The sequence below is a fragment of the Ciona intestinalis genome, unplaced genomic scaffold, assembly GCF_000224145.3.
Source record: "Ciona intestinalis unplaced genomic scaffold, KH HT000184.2, whole genome shotgun sequence".
Classification (NCBI taxonomy): Eukaryota; Metazoa; Chordata; class Ascidiacea; order Phlebobranchia; family Cionidae; genus Ciona; species Ciona intestinalis.
The window spans coordinates 619,236-636,805 of NW_004190506.2; the positions used below are offsets into that span (position 1 = coordinate 619,236).

Below are 17,570 nucleotides of genomic sequence, written 5' to 3' on the forward strand. Positions count from 1 at the left end.
CCACAATGGTAGCAGCGACAGGCTTGAACCCATGATCTAATGGTTACAGGCAGGCGCGCTAACCACTACGCCACGGCGCCGGAAAGTTAAGTTGAAATAAATGAATGAATAAGTGCCACTTGCTTTATCCTCATGTGGACGGAAAAAGACAGTCGTTATAACACAAGTGTTCTGTTTCATACACCTGGTGCAAACTTACGAGACCATGTATATATGTAACTTTGTGGGTGACGTTTATGCTTTACATCGAGCTAATGGCTCGATCGGGCATAGACACAAGCCTCATCGTAGCACATTGTGTAAGCAAGGTACTTCAGCAATGTTAAAATGTTATTGGACGTATATAGGTAAATATATTGCCAGAGATAACTCAACGGTATGGCCGATTTCCCCTTCGTTTTATAGGTGACCGCAGAAATAGTTATAGGTTCAAATCTAGAGTTTAAATGAAACGATCTTTTCACTTACCGATTCCAATTCCATTAGATCAGACCTCGCGAGGCTGACTCTTCTTTCGCCCAGTTCTTTTACTGAAACAATATTCCCCTTGTACACCCCTGTCTTCGTGAAGAGTTGTTTGAAATGAACTGCAGGGTGCCCGTTGCTACTCGTGATAGATTGAGATGAATCCTGCCATAAATTATACGCGTATGTTGTTATAATACGTTTTAACTGAACTAGCTTTAACTCTATAGCTTACACCATGATTATTTTTATCAAAACGAGACTCCGACTTACCCGCGAACCTCCCGACGAATTACGCCTCCTTGTCGACCACTCGATTTCTTCCCATTTGATTTTCCATACCATCATCCGTAGGCGTTTCTCACGTCGCATTTTTCTATAGAGTTCGTAGAAATTAAACGAATAACAGTTTCGGTTTTACTAAATCTCATGAATTAAAAAACTTAAACAGTATATAGGCCTACTCTTTATAATGTAAAACCTGCATTGGTTTATAAAGAAAAACTAGTGAGTTTTTACTTACCGGAAAAGAAATGTGGTCACTGCACATGAAATAAGAATTGCTCCAGCGCATGCGCCGATTATGTAGTAAATGGCTGGAAGTAAAGTAAAAGGTAAGTGCACACGGTTATTTACCCGCAGTACTATATACGCATTTACACCAACCGAAAATCCAAGGTTAAACTTACTGTTATCAGGTTTTATAATCGCTAAACAGTTTTCGTTTTGGTATCCGCAGTAAGGAACGTTGAGTGGTACAACTTCTCCAGGCCAATCTACTGCAGAAACTTCTTCAAATCTTTCAGTGTTTGCATAATAGTTTAACGCCACCTGCAATGTGGAAAAACTTTATGTAACTAAACTGCTACAGCCCAGTGGTCAGTAATGGGTTGTCCAAATTATCAGCTATATCTAAAAAAATGACCCCTCCAAAAAAACTTCCCAAAAAGATGCATACGTGGTAAGTCGCAAGCGGGCACGAGGTGTATGGAACAGAACATCCTTGTTATAACGATTGTCATTTTATGGGCCGCGCGGAATAAAGCAAGTTACATTTGATCATTCTAACGTCACGTTAATTTATAGTGGCCCTTTATCAGTGTTTGGTTTAGCTAACCCGAATATATTCCTTTTGGTGTTCAAAACATTAAAACCATTTAGTTAAAAACATCGCGGGCCATAAATACGCTGTCTGGGCATTTAGTCTTAACATCAACAAAACAACTAAAAAAGCAGAAAAAAAATGTCAGCAGTTAAAAAACTGTTGCCACCGAAAACTTTTTACCTTGAATATTCCGGTGGCAGGATCCATATCCATTAGCGAGTAGTCCAATATACGATCTCCGTTTGCTGCAAATGTTACATTCCTACCAAGACTCTCAATCTTCATATTCCATAAACGACGCGAAAATTCACGGCCATTATCAAAGTTGTATTGGCCGGAACAGATGCTTCTGTAAATTAAAGTGAAGGGATTTATGAATGCATATGGTGCTGCAAAAATGTAACAGACAAAAATCAGATCGAACTAATTATTGAATAAAGGATATATATCATTTATGTCTAGTAGGGTGGGGAAAGATGGGACACATTTAGCACATATTATCCAAATATCCTGATCGTGTTAAAGCAATTAAAAACGGCTTATGGAAGTCGTCAAGATATAGTTTCATGATTATTTGACTGTCCTTTGTTTACTACTAAATGGGAGGGGGAAATAGAGCTAAAAAGTGTTCCATCTTTTCCCACCCCACTGTATAAAACATTATAGTAGGGCGGGAAAAGATGGGACACCTTTTTCTTCTATTTTCTCGTTCCATTTGGTAGTAAACAAAGTACATTCAAAGAAATATAAAACCGTATGCTCACGACTCCTATAGACCGTTGTTAATTGTTTAAAACACGATCAGAATATTTGGATATTAGGTGCTAAAGGTGTCCCGTCTTCCCCCACTCTACTATATAACGGATTTATGTAAATAACAACATTATAACGTACAACGAAGCATCTGTAATTGTTGATTTCGTATACAAGTACTTTGTTTCGAGTTAAAAACATGAAAGGGTGTTTTTAATCTGGACAGTGACCATTTCTCCTAAGCAGCATGTTTGCCCTTTAGATATCAATCAAGACATGAAAACCAACAACGTAAACCACGCCTTGCTCAAAGCAGACACCTGACCTATCTAACTACAATCCATCATTCCTAAAATCAATACGAATGAAACATTTTCTGAACTGCAAACGACAGGGGAAGTTGGCGGTTAGTATGCGCGGCGTCGCAACAGTGGATAAACTTTAATCTTGCTGTTTGATCAGATACATATTATGCTATGTAATTAAAGTTAAAACTTTAAACGAATAATATGCTATCGGTGTAAGCCGTCATGCTTTAACTATATAGTTTTACAGATTGATGAATCGTTATTATTGGAATACTATACCATTATTTTATTCAATGTAATTTAAGTTTTACGACAGTTTGCCACTGAATGTAGTTAATAAAAGTAAAATATAGTAGGGTGGGGTAAGATGGGAAACCTTTAGCACATAATAATCAAATATCCAAGTCGTGTTTTACACAAATAGCAACGGTTTATGGAAGTCGTGCGGATACGGTTTTATAATTCTTTGAATGTTCTTTGTTTACTACCAAATGTGAATAGAAAATGGAACAGAAAGCTGCCCCATCTTTTCCCGCCCTACCACGCTAATATTAGTTGTATTGTTAAGTTGAACTCACTGTAATATTGCATTGATCACAAGCAGAACTGAATCATAGTAATGTGCTATGAAGGGATTCACATATTGACCATACTCTGGCGTATCCACCAATTCCAACGTCCGCTTGATGTCGTCAGAGAAGCGCTGATACTGTGTGTTGGTAGGGGTGCGTAAAGTGACGACCTGTAACGCTCGAAGCGCTTCCAATGTCTCTTGATCGTCTGTGAAATTTAACATGGATTTTCATAAAACATAGATTATAATAGGATTTACAAACCTAGTAGGGTAAGAGAAGACGGGACATCTAAATATCCTTATCGTGTTTTAAACAATTAACAACGGTTTATGGGAGTTGTGATGATACGTTTTTATTATTCTTTGAATGGTTTTTGTTTACTACCAAGTGTGATGAAAAAATAGGTTAAGAAGTGTACCATCTTCCCCCACTCTATTATACACCGATAAAGTACTTACTGATTGTCTCGTTTACACTGGGATTCGCAGTGCTTGCTTCCATATGGTCATCGTTGCTTGACCAATTATACGAAGTATTTGTGTTGTAGAAGTCAAGATATATGAAGCTGAATTCGCCGTCTGTCATTCCCATCTTTTGAGCGGCTTGCATCACCCGTCTCATGGTTTGACGCCCAACACACCAAATGGAAACTGTATAGGATATTTTGATGTTAACATATATAGTCCTGGTAATATCTCATATTTCCTGATCGTGTTTTAAACAATTAACAACGGTCTATTCGAGTCATAAGAATAAAGTTTTATAATTCTTTAAATGTTCTTTGTTTACTACCAAATTGAACAAGAAAATAGAATGAAAACATGAAAGAATTAACCCGACCCACCATGCTTATTTGGTTAACGACGGTAAAATATTATATCGGTTAAAAAAAGGTGCTCAGGGACGCTTTATACTGAAGAAACAGTGCCCAGAGCCATCGGTGTGGTTTTTATATAAACCGCAAGCAGACCATTTTATCGAAACCTCTTATATATAATGTTTAAGGAAATTCAACAAATGTCAATATTAGACGTGCAATGGTCGATCTACTTAATAAACATTTGGGGAGATTCCGTTTAATAGTCATCGTTTATTTAAGTCATTTTTTCCTGTAAATGTTGTGCGCCTTCTTAACACAACACTTGACTATTAGGTTCAATATTGTGAACCAAATTTAACCGAGCGGTTTTTTAAGTGTTTCCTTGTAATTGTTTTAGGAGCATTATATACGAATTTCTTTTGTTAGATATTTATTCGGCGGTTTTTAAATTTGAATATCATCTGGTACATGGTTTCGTCACGTATGTTAAAAATAGATTTGCCGCCATTTTTTACCAGAAGCTCTCTTGTCACTCTTTAATCTATAGAATATAAGTTACATGCATGGTAACTTGTGAGTGGGCACGAGGTGTGTGTGACACTTGTCTGAACGACTGTCTTTGCCCGCCGCGAAAGAATAAATAAGTTGCATTCACCCATATACTGCAATTAACACAAACCATTTGACCGACATTTTAAACTACTTGTACAAGACAGAGTGACCCCACATACACATTACGACCGCATAAAACAGAACATTTCTCAGTATAAATCATATTTTAAAATCACCGACAGATTTAGTTATATTTACCTAGCTATATCTACGCAGAGAGCCACCAACACGTCCTCGTCTGCGTAACCCAATCACTGATTAACAGACTGTATGTAAGTAAGGGAAGTCGAAAGTTAGGTTATCAATTTTTGACTAATATTTTAACCAAGTACGTCATTGGAATACCAACACGTCTTATGTTTAAAAAACAACACAAGTTGCCCAACATTTTTGTGTAGTAGAGCTGCTGCCACTTATTCTATTTCTAACTTTATTTAGATATATAGTAAGGTGGGGAAGAGGGGACACAATTTTATTCTATTTTTCCCACCTTATTTGGTGGTAAACAAAAAGTATTCAAACAATTATAAAACTGTATCCTCACGACTCCCATAGACGGTTGTTAATTGTTTAAAACTCGATCAGGATATTTCGATATTATAAGCTAAGGTGTCCCATCTCTCCCCATTCTGCTTTATAAATATATATTTAATAACGGTATGAAAAAATATACCCGGGATAATGCGACGAATAATTTTACACTCTAATTGTAGACATTTATCTAAAAAAATTATTTAGTCACGAAACAAACCAGTTCTATGCATTTCCAGTCTCTAAATTATCTTAACTACATTTCAACGCATCTGAGACGAATTGCGCAATATAATGATTAGGCAACTTTATGTGTCATCTGGTATTCGGGTCAATGGCCCATTATGAACCATAGACGGCTATGGTAAAGTAAATACATTCCTATAAGAATGACGTGTAATATTTATTAAAATGGACTTCGATACGACAACGGAAATTATGAAAATATTGTTAGAAATATTTTCTCCAGCAAACATCTTGAGCGAACAGCATTATTTGTGACGTTGTATTACGTCACATAGACCTTGCACTAACTAAGAGTATACGTTATAAATCTAGTAAACGCCGGTGTTTAAATACGCTCATATAAACTTCATTACGTTTAATATGCCCTTGACTATACCACGTTGAATGCGTCACATATTTGTTTTAATTTTAATGCGGCATACCGATGGTGATCTAATAAGTAATGTCAGCAAAGACAAATTGTCAATTCCAACCCCTAATCAAATAGTAGCTCCGTTCGTCTCCGCTTTAGCAACTGTTTTAATAGAAGTAATTTCCGAACAATATTATATACCCAAACAGTGCTCTCACGACAAAATGACATTAAAAACTAACACCTAAGAGCACAAGAAACTGCTGTACTTGCACAATTAGAAATTTTAAACGCATTTTTGGAAACATATATTGTTACGCGTTGGTTACGCCCTTTGGCAACAATTTGCAAATATTGTTACGCCCTTTGGCCGATTTAGACTATATTTCGAATATTTGTGTAAATGATTTGATGTTAAATTACGAAACTATAACTTAACTTGTAACAATTCATAAAAACTTATTTTTTTATAAGTTGTCATTGAGTGGCAATTTTTAAATTTTACTTCATGAATTTGTGACCGAACAAAAATTGTTTTTTTGCTCTATCTATACTAATACGTTGCTGGTGTTGATTCGTGTTTGGAGCAACCACCACGGAAGTAAAGCAAATAAATCACTCTTTTTGGTTTGGTCTTGGTAGCGATCGTCGGTTACAGATTTATTGCTATTTGCTTTAATATTTACACGAGAAAACCAACGTTTTACGCACACCAGTGACCACTTTCATGTTGAATGAAAGTACAAATACGAGCGTTATACACGAACTATGTGCGTGGCTACCGGACAACAGACGTGTTATTGATTTTTGGTTATATTATGCCTTGTTTAATATCGTATACCCCAATATTGTGCGACTGGTAGAGCGAAGGTTTACATATGATTGCCAAATTAAATTATCAGTAAATACAACGCCAATATAACGCTTCTTCTATGTAATATTAGACCGCAAATATACGGTTTTCTTACGATGATGATTTAAGGGACAAATGTAAAATTTCCTTTTTGTCAGGTTTGCGTTACTGAATAATATGATTACCGAGTGACGCTGCGTGTACGTGATAAAAGTATGGCCTGCAAAACATTACACAAGTTTGGTGCGTAAAACTAAGACTTTAGGAGTTTTGTAGAAGGTCTAGTTTTAGTATAGTATGCTGGGGTAAGATGGGACACATTTTTAATCTCTTCTCATCCCATTTGCCAGTAAACAACGAATATTTATTGAGTTATAAACTGTGGCTTTACGACTCAAAAAAAACGTTGTTAAAAACACGATTCGAAAATATGAACTTTGGGTGTCAACAGTATCCCATCAGCGCTATAATATTAATGATAATTTAACTTTTCTAAAAATCTTGAAAATGCTAACAATGTTCTCATACCTCTTGCGCTGTCACTAACTTCTTGTAGTATCGACGTCACATCATCCTCGATACCAGAATCGGTTGTTCTTGACAGAATGTTGTAATTTGTGTATTTTGTCCAATCATTGTAAATGAACTCGTCGGTTACGCCTTTCAACATTGTTCCACAGTCAGTGCTTAAGTCGTAGTTAAGATGGGCGCCATGGCTGTTATAACTGAAAGGACGTGGAGTATTTTATTTTAATGGTTGCGAGGGTAGCATCTTCAACAAAAATCCTTCGATGAGTTGGATCCAAACGTTTTCCGTCTTTATAGCGCTATCCTAACTTAAAAGGTGCAAGATTCGTACTTAATAATTTCAAAAGCGCGTCCAGGCAAGTGTAGCAGCTAATGATAAAAAACAAAGATTTTTATAAAGTTTAAAATGACACATATATACTATACGTTTTAATTTAGTACTTCAAAATCTAATTTTTGTGGTTCAAACATATCTATCGTACAACACACAAACACATACATACTTGCTATACACAACGACCGAAGTATTCCAATCAAAATGCTGGAAAAGTTTAACGACAAATTTGCCAGCGTCAGTCGCAGTGATTCCAGTTCTTGTTAACGTTTCGCAACACTTCTGATCTTTGTTGTTTAAAGTGCTGGTTCTGAAATATAATGGGCAACATGGGATGAATAAAGTGCGTTTAGTTTTATATGGCATATATTTCTACGTTTTTTTTAAGGTTATCTCTATCCTACTTTTGGGGTAATAGGCCATGTAAGGCCCTCGCGCCTAAGTCTTCTGGCCCGACCATGTAGAATTATATGTTAAATGCGATTGGCATGTTGAAATGTATTACAGATACCCCTAATGATGCATATACAGTATACCGGTATCTATTGGACACAAAGGCGAAACAAAATTAAAACCTGTAAGGTTGTATTACTATATGACTTGGTTGTTATACCTAGTGCCAGGATACACAACCGGCCAATTCCAATGATTCGCCAACGTTGCAACTCTTCCTGACGTGTAATCACATGACATGCCAACCAAGACGTCAATGTCACGTGACTGCTGGCCAACATCGGTACAGTTTTCTTCGACGAGACTGACGTCATGAATGTCTGACGCAACGTTCGGTGCTACGTCAGCGTCACATTCTGTATTCTCGTATTTGACGTGGAAAGAAGACTGAAACGTAAAAAGTTTGAATACAAATGTAACTTGCTTTATCCTTGCGTGATGGCCGGAAAACGAACAGTCGTTATAACACGGGTGTTCATACACCTCGTGTCAGATTCCGAGTAACCAGCATATGTTACTTTGTGGGGGATTATTTTTTGGGAATGTTTTCTTTTTTATGCATAGCTAATAATTTGGAATTACAATTCATTAGTGACCACTGGGTTGGAACAATTGCCGTTAGTTGTACTGCCCAAAAACATATAGGCCCACAAGGGTAACAGCATTATCCCCGGGTTATAGAGGCAAGCGCGCTAACCACTATATTCCACGGCGCCGGAAGAACGAAATCTTTCGTTTATCGTTTGCAAACGTGACAAGCCTAAATACACCAATATAAGCAACTATAGGTCATGGTTTACTGCTTGACGTGATTTTATTAGCCATTCTCTTAAACTATTCTTGAACTTAATGAACTTAACGTTTATTGCGTGTGTGTTTGCTGATGCAGCCGTTCCAGTTCAAACACCATGCATGGTTTACTTAGCAATTAATCATGTTGTTCATTGAGTGTTTGCGGGTTTTCGTACTTTCATATATTTCACATTATCGGTATAAGTAATTAGATAGTTGTTTACACAAAATTATCAATTGGTGCTGGGCCGGATCGGTTGCTATCACGAGAATATACAAGCTGACACACACATGAATTACCCAATTAACATCGTAAATAATACACACCTTACTGTGCATATCCATTTACACCTGCAAACACTAAATGGTATATATGGCTTCATTCATAATATGCGAAATATTTTAATGTAAGAGTGTAACAGTCTGTTTATCAAACGCGTTGTTACTTTTCTGCTTTATTCATTAACATGTTACTGCTGTTTTACCGTTGCCACTGCCTTTACGCCCTAGATTGTTCTGTTCTTCGATATCTTAAGCGAAGAGACAGTTAAATTTCATTCAACCAAAAGGTAGTATAGAATGGATTTTTTTTCTCCAAAAATGTTATCCAATGCCAAATACGAAAGTGTAAGTAACGTTTTTAGAAGGTTATTTAGACTTGTATGCGCGCTTACGTGCGAATAAAGGCGTTAGCGCTCCCCCTTTTTACATTACATATTATACTGCATTCTTACATTTAAAATGGTCCCGGCTTCGAGGCCATAGGTTCGGTACGAAGCTTCTACAGCATCTAACAAAGCGCGTTCTACTGCCGGGATAACTTTTTCGCGACCAAACTTGTAAGGTTCCAGGAACGGCACCATCACCCAGAAGTTGAATTTGTAAGTAACATTAAATCCAGGGTTGATATTGCACTTGTGTTGATTCTGACCCACCGTGCCCCCTCCTGTCAACGTCATCAAAATGACGTATGACACAAATAAATTGACAAATATGTGATTTTGCATCGTTTATACTAAACGCGAAAAAACATTCTGCAAAGTTGAAGTATACCACGTTTTGTTACACTTTAGAAGTAATACACATTTTTCAGCCCTACATTTCTAAGTAATATTTTTAACCTTAGAACTTTCAGCAGTTCATATTATACGGTGACTTGAAAAAATCTAACATTTCTATTCACACATATAGTAGGATGGGGAAAGATAGGACACCTTTTCATTCTATTTTCTCGTCGTATTTGGTGGTAAACAAAGACATTCAAAGAATTGCAAAACTGTATCCTTACAACTTCCATAGACTGATGCTAATTGTTTTTAAAAACAACGATCAAGATAGTGTCCCATCTTACTATATATAATGCTAAACTTCGTAGACTTTTTTTTGGTTGATTTTCGTATTCCGATAATGGGTTATAACTTTGTGCAACTCGTTCCCGATCATATTATTTGCTTGCTTCGACTAAAGTATCTCGCATGACCAACTCTAACTCAAAGTAACTCTGGGTAACTGTTGGTCTGTTCATTTATCATTAACCAAACTATACATTAAAGGAAGATATAGCTTGTGTTGGCTTTAATATTCGTATGTGTGCTCTACACTTGAGCGGACGTAACATACATATAGCGCCCAGACTGGAACTAGGGCTCGGCTTAAACAAATTATTATGATTAATTTTGAAAGCAAATTTGACTTTCTTGTAACGAGTCGACGCTTCGATATTTTTATTTAACCTGTCCCCCTCTCGCTGTCAGTCGGTTACATTGTGACGTCACAATTCGAAGACAAGAACAATTCGAAGACAAGAACAATTCAAAGTCCGGAACTTTACTTTAATTTAACTTAAAATTGACCTTTGACCTATTTACCACTTCCGTTTCTTCCGACAAAAAATTACTGCATTTTAAGACCAACATTTTTTCAAACATTTTATTTGTAAAACAAACGCATTGTGTCTGGCAACTACAGTTTCTAATTCGGCCTGGTATGTTCTAGCCTATACACGTGCTGGCTGTAAAACGCTTACACAAAATTCTTCGGCCTCGTTTAGTCTTTAATACGAATTGCTTCTCGTAACTCTTTTACTGCGTAACACGAAGCGTTATGGGTTTCTGTTTATTTAATTATTGACGTTGCTTAGTGAACAAACAAATTGCCAGCGATATATAAATGGCGGTGACGAGCGGGTGTTACACCTAACACGTACCCGAGTGGGAATGCTAAAGTTTTGGACGGGGTATCCAATAAAACTTTTTTTAATGTAACACAACATAGAGCGTTACTATACTTTGAATTAAACCGTTAAAATCTGAAATTAAAGACCAAATTGAAACCCAAACAGTACTGATGGCTTATAATTTACATAATACCCAAAATTTACTTTGTAATAGTCTATGTCTTTACAATAACCTACCTTTTGGTTTCAGGTATAAACGATCGTTTTGGTGTGACATCCATAACATCTTATTTGGTCTTTAAGTCGAATTTCCCAATACTGATTTTGAAGGTTATTCTTGGGTTCGATGATTGAATTGTGTTGAATGAACAAGATCAGTAGTAATAGCTTAATTGGGCGGTTGGTTTGTTGTAGTCTGTGATTTGTCAATAAGCATGAGGCGTTGCCAACCCAGAAACAATGCTGGACGTGCTTTAAATTTTCTTCGGAAACATCCTATAGTTTACCGCCTAATACAATTAGGAAACAGCCAACGTTTTTATCTGTAACTTAGGTAAAAATATAAATACTGTCATTGAAGCATGGCTGTCAAATATCCCGTATGGAAATATATGTTCCGTTTCTTATGCTTAACTCTTTCATACAACAGCCTTAAATATACTAAACAGTTACAACATCCAACTCGAATGCAAGCCGTCACTATGAAACCAAAAGCAAGAACAAAGTGGCGTGTAAAAAGTGCGAAAAGCGCCGCGTAATAATTACTGCCCGCCTGTGCGTTCAGGACAATCAACGTAGCTCTAAAAACGCAATCACAAATGGTCAAAGCAATACACCCTTACTTCGCATCACTGTTTACTCTCTGCCGGGTGTTTGATCCAGTAAACGACGTCAAAATCATGGCAAAGATACGTTTTAGTACAGATCTTTAATTATAAACAGATTGGTTTACCGGAAATGTTAGGCACATGCGGTTAAAACGAGTTGAACCCAGTATAGAAACATAAACCACACAGACTGTTTTGTATATTCTGTATTCACAAATTTACACTTAACAATAGGCGTGCTTATTTCTTTTTAGCAGACTTGTTGTAATCGTCTAACATTCCCGATGATTCCTCGGTTATTTCACTAAGGTTGCTGCTTCCAGGTTGGCTGCGCTCGCGGGGACCATCTAGCGGTATTATAGAACATGTAGACGTGAAGGAATCTTGAGCGGTATTATCTGTTTTGGTAAAAACAAGTTGCTGCTAAAAAATATTTACTGAAACTGGCAAACAAGTTTTATATATACATTAGTATTTGGACCTTAAGTTAAAATTATCGCTTGACTTAAAATGTACTTTTATGTAACAGAATACCCGTGTTATACCGACAGCCTTGCAAGGGTAAATAAATGACATACATATTCGTACCTTTCAATCTAGCTTGTGCAACATGCTGTAACTTGGCTCGCTGTCTTGGAAATTCCTTCAGAACTTCGTTGAAATCATCTACAGACAGTGAGTACAGGTAGCAATACGTCTCGGCTGTCACGCTTGCAACTCGTCGTAGGTTTTGCTGAAAAAATACGTCATTCCAACACAAAACCACGAATGTATTACTGTGGGGTAAGATGGCATATCGCAGGGACCCAACCATATATGTGCCATCTTATCCCGTCCTACTGTATTTCAATACAAACAATGAAGATGGGATACCTTTAGCACATAATATCCAAATATCCTGATCGTGTTTTAAACAATTGACAATGGTCTATCGGAGTCGTGAGGATATGATTTTACAACTCTTTCAATGTTCTTTGTTTACTACCAAATGGGACGAGGAAAGAGAAAAAAAAGATTATCCCCCATATATGTCCCATCTCACCCCCACCATGTATTTTAATTCCACTACCATACCTGTAGTAACGCTATTTCTCCGAAATAACATCCATCAGATAAGCTCTGTTCAATTTTATGCTGGGCGGACTTGATCGTGACTGTACCTCGGTTGATAAAATACATTTTCTTACCTTCTGTTCCCTCCTATATGAAAATAGACCCAATACGTTATTGCAATAAACAGTAATTGTGTATAACATATAAGCAATGTACATTTTAAACATGTGCAACAAACTTCGTCATTCTGTTGAAGACGACTGTATTAAGTTGGCTGTACACAGTATCCGGAATTCGTCCGTTTTGTCTGTTTTGTCCGGATTTCGCTGCCGCATGCGGAACTCGGTAATGGGTTTTCCTACGACTTCGCAAGCGAATTCGCATGCCGGATACTGTGTACAGCCACCTAAAGTCGGTACGCAAGCTGAACAGGTGTAGTAGGAAGGGTAAGATGGGACATGTTTTTATTCTTTTTTCTCGTCCCATTTGGTAATAACCAAAGAATATTCAAAGATATTAAAAAGACCACTTTTACTTTAAACACGATTCAGAAGCATGGGACATAGGTGCTAAGAAAATCACATCGTGCCCCACAGTACTATACAATATTACTTAGTCACTGGTTTTAACAATAAACTCGCTGCACCTTGACAATAACTTCATCATTGAGAAAAACTTCAAAGTTAAGCTTTCCCAACATTGCGGCCACGAAACTTGGGTCAGCTTCGTTGAAAAATGGAACTTGGTCGACCAAATCTTTGCAGTTGTATTGTATTACCTATGAGTGTATCAGTATGGTTTATACATGATTATTTAAAGTTGTTACTGTATAAATATATAACAAGTGAGTCTCGCCTGCTTAAATATATAAGCATTGGGGGTTAATAGGTTTTGAACCGTATTTCTGCCATATTTCTGTAGACAATGGCGTTATTTCATATCTGTTTCCTTTATTGTTCAAAACTATGGATAAAAGCGGAAAAATCGTTCAAAAGTCGAAACGAATTTACAGATATGCGAAACAACAAAAAACAGACCCAGCTTGGTTGTCAACACTTTAATAAAGATTTCGTAGCACTGTATTATATATCAACTGTTGAAAGTTTAATTGGTCCAAATTACCTCGTCTCTCAAGTTATGGTTTAATTCTGTCAGAATTCGTTCTTCGTCAAACATTTTTCCTTGGAATCGGTTTTCATAATAATCCGAGATCCGGTGACGTAGACCAGAAGGTAGTTTGCGGAATTGCATGTATTCCTTTACTTGCATGTACTTAGAGATATGGTTTGAGTTAGGGTTTAGTGACTTTGAGGTTCTGTCACCAAAATAAGTTTAGGCGTCAAGTGAAAATCTTTTGGGAAGCATGGAAGCTTTTATTTATATGTTCATCCTTATATATATTGTTGAATAAATGAACGTTTCTTATACCCTGGTGTGGCGGGCAACGACAGTCGTTATATCACAGATGTTCTGTTTCACACGCCCGTGCCCACTTGCAAGTTACCAGCACGTATATGGAAGCAATATATGACATGAAACCAATTCATCAATAACTTTAAACAAATCAAAACAATATAAAAAAGGAATTCCCATAGGTATATAACTGATCTAGATGTTGTCATATCAGATGCATTTACGGAATCTATGGATAAGTTTCGATTCCAATGTACTTCTCTTGTGGAGTCGTTCATTACACACCGCAAATCAATATTCTATTGACGAAAGTTACCTTTTCCTTGTAAGCCCTTTTCGATGCGTCCATGGATTGAATCAAAGAGGTTGCGTTGCCAATAAAGAGAGCAAAGCACATTGCACCAGAACACATGCTAACATACGTCACCCATACATCAACTAAGCCTTGAGGAGGGAACAAACCGTATCCAATGCAAAGCATATGGCTGGTGGACTTGAATACTGACCACGAGTATCGCTCCCAAATAGTAACGTTGCTCAACTAAAAATTTGTATTATTGTCCATTAGGTGATCCAGGGTACGAATGTTTTACGCGGACGTGTGTTAAAAACTATATTATGTGGTTCATATATAACACGCACTGAATTCTGTAGCCGTGTATAACATAACGTATAGTAGGTTGGGGAAAGATGGGACTCCTTTTGATTCTATTTTCGTTTCATTTGGTAGTAAACAAAGAACATTCAAAGAATTTTAAAACCGACTGCCATAGATCATTGTTAATTATTCAAAACACGATCAGGATATTTAGATATTATGTGCTAAAAGTGTCCCGTCTTTCCCAACCATACTATACAATGAGTTACTAATATGATTTTAAATTAGCGATAAATTTTAGTAACATACTTAGTATAGTTTTAAATGGGGTGGGTTTATATTGATTGACAAACTTACATGAAGATTACGGTCTCGAACCCACGTTTTCTCCGGAAAGTCGAGAAACATAGGAACCATATATTGGAGACAGCCATTGAAATGACAAATAAACAACATTAGCATAATAAGATTGAATATTCGAGCGAAAGCAAGCGCCATCTCGTATTGGAAATTGAATATCTGTAGAAATTTTACAGGCATACTCAACTTGAAACATTTGCCAGTAGACAAATAATATCGTAAAATCGAGAAATTGGCTAAAAAGATTGCTCGTAGAAAAAGATTTTACATGTTTTCTCGNTAAATTTAAATGTTAGGTGTCATAAAATATCCAAAAGTATCGTGACGTCACCTCCTCCCATTGTTTCATGTACCGGATGAACCTCGACAGCCGCAGGAGGCGCAACAGAGCGAGAATTTTCGCGAATCTGAGCAAGCTAAGAGCTTTGAGGCCCGTCTCTGCCATAGAGGAGGCCCCGTCCTGTGGAAAGAAGTAATTATATAATTGGAATATTATGTTTTCAGTTATATTGACTTAGTTGGAGTCACTTTTTTTCATTCATCGATTATCTTTATTAAATCAATGCATACAAATGTATTCACATTTCTTTCCAAGCTTTTAAATAATGTATACTATACGAGTCTATACTTACGATTATCGTAAAAACCAGATCGAAAGGAAAAGTTGAGACAAGGTCAATGGTAAACCAAGTTTTAAGGTACATCATTCGTATTTGTTTCGGATCCAAAATCACTTCACTGTCTGGCCCATCAATTACAATTCCAGTCCGAAAATTGATAATAATATCGGTCAGGAACCATGTGTCGGAAACGGCCTGGAAAACAAAATTAATATCTTACTTTTTCCATATTTAAAAGCGTCAATGACTTTTAAGGTTTATTACGTCTGCGCAATTTTCCACAATCTTTCTATAGCTATAAAATTGTAATTTCGGTATGATCTATATACACCATACAAAACTCGGGTGGTGTCAAGCCCGGTTTGCTGGTTTTTATTACATTTAAAACTGTAAAATAATACGTCTTCTTGTCAATAATCCAATATTGGTTATCACAAAATCCGATAAAATGCCCACAGTGTGTTAAAAGCAATGGATACCAATCAATTAAGTGCTCCACAAGAACGGTTTTAAATATCGTATAGAGTAGACTATAGAGTGCTATGTGCAATTTACTGAAGCCGTCTGTTTCTGTATTAGAAGGTCGTATTCGTGTTTTTACAAGGACTTTATTTCAATCGTTCAGGGTTAGCCTGCCTAATCGATTTTAAGTCAGAAACGATGATGTTACGTGTAGTTTGGAGAGGGCACGAGAGTTCTGAAATCGTTAGGTGTTGACGCGGTATTTATATAACGGTATACGGTATACACGGAAAAGCATGGTTTGGATCTAAATGCAGATTTTCTGTCGAATACTTCGATACAGCCTTTGGTAAAATTGTTGTAACTAACATTTAAAAGTGGTAAGTGGTGTCAAAAAACAAGTATATATGGGGAACATGATGACACTTACTTTAAATGGCAACCAAGCAGAATCGTCGTCCTTCCAGAAAGAAATGATAACCGGGATTAAAATAATGTTGACCAGCAATAAAACCAAAGTGAACGAGTCCCATATAAACCGAAAATTACTGTAAGGGTGAATAATCCAGCTTCCGGCCTTTTTTAGACGTTCCTGTTCTTCAATTACTGCTTTTTCACTACCATAAAGTTTGAGGGACATTTTATTCATTGGAATCGACATTGAGCCCGTCACGCCCCTTCTAAAAGACGACTTATCTGGGTGCAAATGCATGGCGCTGGAAATACTACCTTGTGTAACTGAACGGGATGATACGAGCTTCTCGACCTGTTTTCGTTCCTTTTCTAACGCCTCTCTTACGTGTTCTTCTTCTTCTGCTTTAATATTTGCTTCGAACTGCTGACTTTTTCTCCGGACGAGACCCGGGTCCATGTTCATAGCGAGATAGCTAACAGTTGGTTCCGATGCTATAACCATATTGTTCGTGAGGTTATTGGTAGACGCCTCAACGTCATGATCATCAACTTGAACCGAAAATTGCGGTACATCGCTGCTACTTTCGGTTGCTAAGAAAATTTGAGGTACTTCGGGTGTGGGATCATTTTTGCTCTCATTTGGTTTTGAGCCCACTTTCCGTTTCGGAGGCATCTTTGTGGGCTCTTAATCTTTACTTCGAGGTTATTTATGCCTAAACCAGGAAATTATCCCGCGGCAAACATATTTTACTTGGATTACAAACAGTGCAATTCAATTAATTATACGATTTACAATACAAATTCTTTAAAGTGACGTGTAAATCTTAATTGTTACTTCATAGAATTAAACGTATAACCGTATTAGTAAATGAAAACAAAAAACAGTATCACTTTAAACAGATATACTACTAACGAAAACA

At 36.9% G+C, this 17,570-nt stretch overlaps 2 protein-coding genes across 5 annotated transcripts in view; both read right to left on the reverse strand.

The window, feature by feature from the left end:
* Window positions 1-11,434, reverse strand: part of LOC100175732 (atrial natriuretic peptide receptor 1-like) — a 16,921-nt gene extending 5,487 nt beyond the window's left edge. Inside the window, exons 1-12 of one of the 4 annotated variants that reach the window (XM_002125220.4) lie at window positions 11,141-11,434; window positions 9,462-9,673; window positions 8,096-8,322; window positions 7,652-7,792; window positions 7,149-7,345; window positions 3,665-3,856; window positions 3,210-3,411; window positions 1,751-1,919; window positions 1,155-1,296; window positions 989-1,061; window positions 739-841; window positions 469-630 (exon numbers count right to left, since the gene is read on the reverse strand). In XM_002125220.4, the coding sequence (XP_002125256.1) occupies window positions 469-630; window positions 739-841; window positions 989-1,061; window positions 1,155-1,296; window positions 1,751-1,919; window positions 3,210-3,411; window positions 3,665-3,856; window positions 7,149-7,345; window positions 7,652-7,792; window positions 8,096-8,322; window positions 9,462-9,673; window positions 11,141-11,189 (1,869 nt within the window). In that variant the 5' untranslated portion in view covers window positions 11,190-11,434. Of the gene's footprint in view, window positions 1-468; window positions 631-738; window positions 842-988; window positions 1,062-1,154; window positions 1,297-1,750; window positions 1,920-3,209; window positions 3,412-3,664; window positions 3,857-4,836; window positions 4,929-7,148; window positions 7,346-7,651; window positions 7,793-8,095; window positions 8,323-9,461; window positions 9,861-11,140 lie in introns of those variants that run through there. The other 3 variants (XM_026839295.1, XM_018816389.2, XM_026839296.1) reach the window with 3 other exon arrangements.
* A 493-nt stretch (window positions 11,435-11,927) lies between these two features.
* Window positions 11,928-17,564, reverse strand: LOC100181944 (potassium/sodium hyperpolarization-activated cyclic nucleotide-gated channel 2-like). Its single transcript, XM_009863621.3, has 10 exons — window positions 16,667-17,564; window positions 15,787-15,969; window positions 15,486-15,614; window positions 15,152-15,313; window positions 14,513-14,737; window positions 13,906-14,055; window positions 13,430-13,561; window positions 12,805-12,930; window positions 12,319-12,463; window positions 11,928-12,128 (listed from the first exon to the last, which is right to left on the reverse strand). Exons 1-10 carry the CDS (start codon window positions 17,321-17,323, stop codon window positions 11,971-11,973), a joined length of 2,067 nt encoding a protein of 688 aa, XP_009861923.1. The 5' UTR covers window positions 17,324-17,564; the 3' UTR covers window positions 11,928-11,970.
* Between the last annotated feature and the right edge of the window lie 6 nt (window positions 17,565-17,570).

Excerpts from the sequence above, each read along its gene's own strand:
- LOC100181944 (XM_009863621.3), bottom strand. The coding sequence starts at position 17,323 with ATGCCTCCGAAACGGAAAGTGGGCTCAAAACCAAATGAGAGCAAAAAT. Across the intron at positions 15,314-15,485 it reads ACATGAAACAATGGGAGGAG|ATATTCAATTTCCAATACGA; the intron begins GTGACGTCACGA and ends AAATTTCTACAG. Across the intron at positions 14,738-15,151 it reads TTCGAGACCGTAATCTTCAT|TTGAGCAACGTTACTATTTG; the intron begins GTAAGTTTGTCA and ends ACAAATTTTTAG.